General features: G+C 42.0%; 1 protein-coding gene across 1 annotated transcript in view; it reads right to left on the bottom strand.

Annotated features, from left to right (window-relative positions):
- The window catches only part of CCDC171 (coiled-coil domain containing 171), a 281,370-nt gene that overhangs the window by 259,760 nt on the left and 12,910 nt on the right, over window positions 1–8,700 (bottom strand). Inside the window, exon 4 of the mRNA XM_021715020.1 lies at window positions 5,760–5,891. Coding sequence (XP_021570695.1) covers window positions 5,760–5,891 — 132 coding nt within the window. The remainder of the gene's footprint in view (window positions 1–5,759; window positions 5,892–8,700) is intronic.

Below are 8,700 nucleotides of genomic sequence, written 5' to 3'. Positions count from 1 at the left end.
CCGCTTCGGCGGGCTGGCCGGGGCGGGACGCCGCCGTCGGCTTGTCAGTGTCCCTGCGTCCGCCTCCGGTGCCAGCGCTCTGGAAGGCCGAGGTGAGAGGACTGTCTGACCCGCAGGTTCGAGACCGCGTCTCCGCGAATGAGGCGTCGAAAAACTCGCAGGGCGTGGTGGCAAGCGCCTGCGGCTCGGCTGCTTGGAAGGACGGCGAGCCCGGCACTCGCCCGGGTGATGGAGTGACGCTCCAACTCGAAATGAAAGAAAAATAGCAAGTTTCCCTTCGTTGGGGCATTCTGCAATGAACTCAACACAGTCATCTTGTGAATTAATCATTAAGCTCTTTCGTGACTGGGCTAAAGTGCCGGAGTCACTTTCTATGCCATTTGCTAACAGAACACTGACAGTTTTCCAGGAAACTACAGAGAAATGCTCCTTGCATTTCCCCGACCGTTTGAGGCCAATTTTTTTTTTTTTTTTTGCAAATCCCCTTGGTGCCGCATGGAGCACAGGGTGCCCATGTTTTCTAAATGTTCAGAGACGCCCTCTTTGGGCTTGCTCCTTGATGAAAGCTGAAAGGCGAGACAAACTTTTTCCTTTGGCGCCTCATTCCGTAGCCAGGGCCGCACAGAGCGCAGGGGCCGCTCCCGGCCACCGCAGCCGCGACCTGCTGGGCTCCGGCGATCCTTCCGCCTCCGCCTTCCGAGTCGCCAGAACTACAGGCGCATGCTGCCATGCCTGGCTAATTTTCTTTTATTTATTGTAGGGACAAGGTCTCGCCAAGTTGCCCAGGCGGGTCTCGAACCCCTGTGCTCAGGCAACCCACTCGCCTCTGTCCCCCAGAGTGCTGGGATTACAGGCGAGGCAAACACGTCCTTTTCCGGTAGCTTCCTCCAAATTGTCCCTAGATCACAATCGCGTACTGGGTCAGTCTTCCATATGTTGTACCCTGTCCCCTAATCAGTAGGTTGTAAGGTAAGACAGCCTACTGATGCCTAAGGCTGGCCTGACAACTTTTTCTTTTTTTTTTTTTTTTTTTGTTGGAGTCTCACTCTGTCGCCCAGACTGGAGTGCAGTGGCCGCTCCCGGCCACCGCAGCCTCGACCTGCTGGGCTCCGGCGATCCTTCCGCCTCCGCCTTCCACGTAGCTGGAACTACAGGCACACGCTACCATGCTCGGCTGATTTTTTGATTTATTGTAGAAATGAGGTCTCACTAAGTTGCCCAGGCGGGTCTCAAACCCGCGGCTCAGGCAATTCACTCACCTCGGCCTCCCAAAGCATGGGATTTCAGGCTGAGCCACCGAGCCCAGCTCTTTCAATCATTTTTAATCTAGATTTCTCATGGCTTGAGGAAAGGGTAACTTGATTCCCTAGTTGAGCTAGAGATTTTTTTAATGAAATAAATATGAAAAACATACGTATTCATCTTCTAAATGCTTTCAATCCTACGGACCAAGTATACTTTAAAATGAACTAGAAAAATTACAGAAAAGGGGCATGGCGGTTTAAAAGGCAAACCGTCACCACTGCCTTTTCCACAATGCCTACAATAACACAAAGGCTTATGGCAAAGAAGCACCTAGCTTTAACGTTCACAGTGCAATTGTAGGAACAAAGACTAAGTAAATACATAAAATAACTTAACTTTTAAATCAATAGAGATTAAAATAAAAATAAAATAATCTCTATGTATTTGTCAAGATCAATATACTTTGTTCTAAAATTACCATGGCTTTGATTCCTTTGAAGTTTCAAATAATGCTAAAGACAGACATAGAATTTTTAGGTTTCATCAAAAGGAGGCATGGGCTTTTAAAAATAAGAACCTCTCTTTTAAAAGGAGGTAACTTTTGAGGTAACTCCAGTAAGAATTCACATTAATATTCCAGAGGACACCTCTATTTAGTGCTCCAGTTCCTGAGAAAGAAAAGAGCCATGGCATAAAACTGAGATTTTCTTTTTATAGTAGGTCTGAATTCTAAAGCCCAGATGAGAGAAATATTATACCAGCTTTGTCTGTTAAAGATGAGGTTTCACTGAGAAAAGGTTTTTGTGCTTATTTTAAAAACTGAATTCCCTTAGAGAGCTACACAAAGAGAACACTATATGATACTAACACCTAATTATAGAATGAAAAACGAAACCCAACAACAGCCAATAAAGAGACAAGAGAATTTCATACTATCCTCGGGTTTTTTTTTCTTTTGTTTTGTTTTCAGGTTGTTTTTAAAAAGCCTTTTCTTTAACATATAAAATCATATAATCGCTTCTTAAGGTTTATTTATAAAAAGAAAAGCATTTTTATTAATGTGAAAAGAAAAAATTGAGAAACAGAGTTCTAAACATTCCAGTTACAAAATATAATAAAACTTCTTACAAAAGCAGCAGTGCAGATAATGGTGGTCATCACTAGGAAGTATATTCACCCATTCTTCTGCACATATCATAATTAAAGACTGATACAGAATTTTAAATCCTTATAGTACTTCTTAACATAAAGTTTGGTACAACCACATGTTTCACTTAAGACTTAAAGAATTGACAACAAAACTGTCTCTGAGTGTTTAGACATAAAGAGTTATATTTTAATTTACTTAAGTTTGCGTGTTTGTTCCAGGCATATGTAAAGACAATTACCAATAACAACTGCTCTGTGAAGACTTCTCCAGTCTCCCAAGCAGTCAATCAATTTCTCTTTTATGGTCCTATAGCATATTGTTGACACTTTTATCATATATTTTCTCATTTTCTTGTCTATGTTGAAATATTTTCCAGGACAGAAGCCATATTTTAGTTAATTTCATATCCTCAGTATCCACAGCAGTAACTCAGTAAGAACTTAGGAAATGAATGAATGAGTGAACCAACCAACTAATTACAAAAATTACAAACAGACAATACAAAAGGCCTAAGGAGTGGTTGTACCATCTTTCCAGATTCTACAGAGGGGGTGACTGGGAAGAAAAGCATTGCAAAGACCAAAAGTTTAGAAAAGCTGTGGTTTTGTTGGTATTCTGAATACTTAAAAGACAAAAAAAAATAGTATTTCCACTGTTCACTGTCAGCTTTCACTCGTAAAGAAATAAAGTGGCTCTTATTCTCTGCATATTTTTGGCCAGCTTCTGTCTTGCAAAGTTGTTTTTGACACAAAGTTACTCCAAAATATATTTTAGGTGAATATTTTTCATTCTTGTGAAGAATACCTGTCTTTGACATCTGTATCAAGGCTATTTCAATTTGTCTTTTTTTTTTTTTTTTTTTTTGAGTTGGAGTCTCACTCTGTCACCCAGACTGGAGTGCAGTGGCCGCTTCTGGCCACCGCAGCCTCGACCTGCTGGGCTCCGGCGATCCTTCCGCTTCAGCCTTCCGAGTAGCCAGAATTACAGGCGCGCGCTACCACACCCAGCTGATTTTTTGATTTATTGTAGAGATGAGGTCTCACCGCCCAGGCAGGATCGACTCACCTCAGCCTCCCAAAGGTGCAGGATTACAGGCTGAGCCACCGAACCCGGCTTTGTCATTTTTTTTTGTAGAAAAAATATTACATAAGACCCATTGCTCATGTTATTACAAAATAAATAACTGAAGAAGTGATGAAAATTCATGACATTTTAAGATTTTATTTTCTTAAAGGAAATTAACTGTTCATAAATTTCCTTTAATATATGCAGTAACTCTGGCCAACCCGGGGCTGCGGGGAACCCTCCCCCGGGGGAACACCGGTTAGCTGGCTGTGAAGGCAGCTCAGAGGCAGTGAGGTCAGGTGGGGGGACAAAATGTGGCTGTTTCTTTGGCTCAAACTCCTAGGATGCTCGACAGGACCGAGTTTTTTGGAAGAACCTCAACTCACTCTAACGTTACTTCTACTTTTTCAATTGTGCTATGTTTGTATGTATTAGAGCCTTTGAGCGTGGGCACCTTTTATTAAAGGGGTCAGTTTGGTGTTTGCTGTTGAGCTAGTTGCTGAGTCTCAGACTCCCATGGGAAGGCAGTCAACTCCATACACTACTATATACCATGAAATGCTTCTCTGTTACCTGCCACACCTGCTAACAAACATGCAGACTTCTGGCATAATGTGAACTCAGAACGAAGTGGAAAATGTAGGCAGCCATTCTGCAGCAATGTCGAGGATAGCACCTTATCAAAATGAAAACTGGCTTTCTTATCTTTGGAAAATCTTGAACTGTGTATTGCTCAGAACTTAAATAAGCATGCCAACATTTCATCTGTTCATGTGTGAAGCGAAATGTTTTACTTTTCACTGGAGAAGACAAAACAAGGTGATCTTCATGTGACTGTTTTATACAAGTGATGAAAATGTGCCTTGTTTAGAGGCAGATTCATATTTATAAATATTTTGTCTTTGTTCCCTCCATGAGACATATAGTGATCAGTTACCTGGAAGGTGAGCTTTATTCTTTTTTTTTTTGAGTTGGAGTCTCACTCTGTTACCCAGGCTGGAGTGCAGTGGCACACTCATGGCCACTGCAGCCTCAACCTGTTGGGCTCAGGCAATCTTTCTGACTCAGCCTTCCAAGTAACTGGAACTAAGGCGCCCACTACCACGCCTGGCTCATTTTTTTGATTTATTGTAGAGATGAGGTCTCACCAAGCTGCCCAGGCTGCTCTTGAACCCCTGAGTTTAGGCAATCCCCTCTTCTTGGCCCCCCAAAGTGCTGCGATGACAGGCTTGAACTACCACACTGGGCCTATTCTATTTTTAAGGAGAGGCACTTTCCAATTGAAAGTGACTGATATGGGGAAATGTTTGCACTATATACAATGCAAATATTTGACTGCAAGTTACAAAGTTTAAGAGAATGATGGTTGGTATCTAATATGTTTAGCTCTGATTCATAAGAAAAACTATCAAAATCACCTTTGGAAAAAAAAAAAATACACAATAAACAGTTTTAGTTTCTCCTACCTCTCCTTCAAAACAAAAACATAATCTCCTGAAAAATATGCACTGGAGTGAGAATCTGGAGACCTACAGTTTTTTCCCACGTTAATCACTCAATGTATAATCTGAATATATCAGTACCTTCCAAATCTCTATCTGCTCATCTATAAGTGGGAGTAGAAGTAATCAGCAATTTTCAAACTGAACTATTAGAAGCCCTGGGGATTCTGTGTTTGGAGGGTGGAGGAACAAAGGATAATTTTAAATTTGTACTTTTTTTTTCTCTTTTGTTTTGTTTTGAATCAGAGTCTCACTTTGTCGCTCAGGCTGGAATGTAGTGGCACACTCATGGGCACCACAGTCAAGACCTGCTGGGCTCAGGAGATCCTTCTACCTTAGCCTTCCAAGTAGCTGGAACCACAGGTGCGCACCACCACACCCAGCTAAAAAATTTGCACTTCTTAAAAAGAGTTCAAAAATCACTGTACTATATGATTTGTGAGGATCCTTTAATGTCCAAAATCCCATTTTTTCTATTTCCTTATCCTTATTAAAGACAACTGCTAGTCTCACATTTTTAAATTGAAAAAATAAAAAACCCAATACACATATCCATCTCAAAAATCGTACAGTGTATGTGCTGGAAATCACCCAACTCTAACACTGATGGTACCTCCTGAAAACAGGAACATGATATAACCACATAACCACCAGGGAAACATGGCCTGCCAGAGACCAAAGACTAGAAAGTATTTTGCTTTTGAGTGAGCTAGTCAATTATCCCACACGTGTAACTTTGAATATCATAGGCACTAAAAAGGCATATCTAAGAAACTGAATTATTATTTTTAAAATACCTGTACTATCAACTGTAACTCTCTTCTTTCTGCTTCCCACTGTTCTGCTTGTAATCGAAACTCCTCCAACGCCGTCTCCCTGATATGAGACTCCATCTTGTTCTTCTCCTGTTGATGCTCTTCCAACGCTTCCTTTGTACAAATAAAACCTTGCTTTACTATTAGATCAGTAAAAGCTATCTTTCTTCCTTCAGCCCCAGTTTAAATGTATAAAGGGGTTCGCCTTACCTATAGACTATTAAAATTAATTATAATTCGTGTTGAAACCATTAATAAAAACTATCATTTTGATCATCAGAATATAGATCTGAATAAGAAGCTATGACTACTGATTTAATTTAAACAACATGTTATACATACTTGTATGTATAGGCATATATTTGACCCACTTTTTCTGAAAAATTTTCAGAGACTTGAACAAAATATCAACATATAACATCATTATATGATAGACAAAGGCAAAGTATATTCCATTTAATATGAAAATCAACCTATAAACACAGTGTAGTGGCCATGAGTGTGACACTGCACTCCAGCCTGGATGACCGAGTAAAACTCCAATTAAAAAAAAAAAAAAAAAGGCAAATGCAGACAAGTTATATATAAATCTAACACAGGACAATGTATTTCCAACAAAAAGGGTTTTTTTGCAACAAATCAGGATAAGGAAACTCTAGAATAGTAAAACTTTGAAAAGCAAAAAATAAAAATAAAAGTAAGTTTGGGCTATAATTTCTAGTTCTACAGATAAACAATCTTTTTCTTTTTTTTTTGAGTTGGAGTCTCACTCTGTCGCCCAGGCTGGAGTGCAGTGGCTGCTCCCGGCCACCGCAGCCTCGACCTGCTGGGCTCCAGCGATCCTTCCGCCTCAGCCTTCCAAGTAGCTGGAACTACAGGCGCACGCTACCACGCCCGGCTGATTTTTTATTTATTGTAGAGATGAAGTCTCGTCAAGTTGCCCAGGCGGGTCTCGAACCCGCGGGCTCAGGCAATCCACTCACCTCAGCCTCCCAAAGCACAGGATTACAGGCTGAGCCACTGAGCCCGGTTGATAAACAATATTTTTTTTTATTTTTTATTTTTTGAGTTGGAGTCTCACTCTGTCACCCAGACTGGAGTGCAGTAGCCGCTCCCGGCCACCGCAGCCTCAACCTGCTGGGCTCCGGCGATCCTTCCGCCTCAGCCTTCCACGTAACTGGAACTACAGGCGCGCGCTACCACGCCCAGCTAATTTTTTAATTTATTGTAGGGATGAGGTCTCGCCTGCCCAGGCGGGTCTCGAACCCATGGGCTCAGGCAATCCACTCACCTCAGCCTCCCAAAGGCGCGGGATTACAGGCTGAGCCACCGAGCCCGGCGATAAACAATATTTTTAAAAAGCTTTTTCTTTTAAGTTTTCCTAGGTATACTACATTAACAAGATCTAATTTAGTTCAAAATCTTAAAAATATAAAATGCAAGTTTGCTGAGAAGCTCAATTTTCTAACCCAGAGGGTTTTAAATTAAGTTCCCATTAACACAAGGAGAAAAATTCTTTGGTTTATATGAGAGAGAAATAAAGCCTGGTAGCACAGATCTATATAATAAAGATTACCTTATAACTTTCACTAATAGAAAGCCATCACAAAGACCCTTGAGGCATTTTCCCTTTAAGGGCTAAATAGTGACTCCTGTTCAGCCCCAGACTCCCCCAAGGGTCTCTGTGCAGATAAATTAAAAGACAATAGTCAGCTGCTCAGTGGCTCAGCCTGTAATCCCGCGCCTTTGGGAGGCTGAGGTGAGTGGATTGCCTGAGCCCGTGGGTTCGAGACCCGCCTGGACAGCAAGACCTCATCTCTACAATAAATTAAAAAATCAGCCGGGCGTGGTAGCGCACGCCTGTAATTCCGGCTACTCGGAAGGCTGAGGCGGAAGGATTGCCGGAGCCCAGCGGATCAAGGTTGCGGTGGCCGGGAGCGGCCACTGCACTCCAGTCTGGGTGACAGAGTGAGACTCCAACTCAAGAAAAAAAAAAAAAAAGCCAATAGTCTAAAATCAAAGCAGAGTTCTCCATAGTAGCTAACTAAGGTCACATTAAGATCTAATATTTTTAGGTGCAGGCTGATTGGCTGAAGGAATGCCGCCACCCTCACCCTTCTTTCCCCAAAACTCCAAGACATTTTATGGGGGGACGTTTATCAAGGCCACACCTAAACTTCCCCTATTTCTATACTAACGGAGTCTAGGAATACAGTAGTACACAAAAGAGACAATCGATGGCTGTTGATGTGGAGGAAATCAAAAGCAGATCTACTGACAATGAATGTCTGGGAACCACTGTGCTAAAACCTGCATATTTAGAAAATGTCTGTAAAATTATTTTTTAGTAAAGGAACAATTCTAGAATTCAGAAACCATTTACAACAGGGGTACACGTAGGACATTTTTTATCAGAGTTTTATCAATAGGGGAAGTTTAGGTGTGGCCTTGATAAACGTCCCCCCATAAAATGTCTTGGAGTTTTGGGGAAAGAAGGGTGAGGGTGGCGGCATTCCTTCAGCCAATCAGCCTGCACCTAAAAATATTAGATCTTAATGTGACCTTAGTTAGCTACTATGGAGAACTCTGCTTTGATTTTAGACTATTGGCTTTTTTTTTTTTTTGGCTTTTTGAGAGATGTGGTCTATCTGTGTTGCCCAGGCTGGAGTGTAGTGGCTAGTCACCAGCTCAGTCATAGCACGCTATGGCCTCAAGTGATCCTCCTACCTCAGCCTCCCAAGAAGCTTGTACTAAAGGCATACACCACCACGCCCAGCTTTATCATGTATCTTCAAAAAAACGGCAGGCTCAGTGGCTCAGCCTGTCATCCCAGCACTTTGGGAGGCCGAAGCAAGTGGATTGCCTGAGCCCATGGGTTCGAGACCAGCCCAAGCAACTTGGCGAGACCTCGTCTCTACAATAA

Source organism: Carlito syrichta, unplaced genomic scaffold (genome assembly GCF_000164805.1).
Source record: "Carlito syrichta isolate Samal-C Ts95f unplaced genomic scaffold, Tarsius_syrichta-2.0.1 Scaffold306565, whole genome shotgun sequence".
In the NCBI taxonomy this organism is placed as follows: Eukaryota; Metazoa; Chordata; class Mammalia; order Primates; family Tarsiidae; genus Carlito; species Carlito syrichta.
Note: the sequence above shows the minus strand (reverse complement) of the source record. Positions and strands in the feature narration are given on the sequence as shown.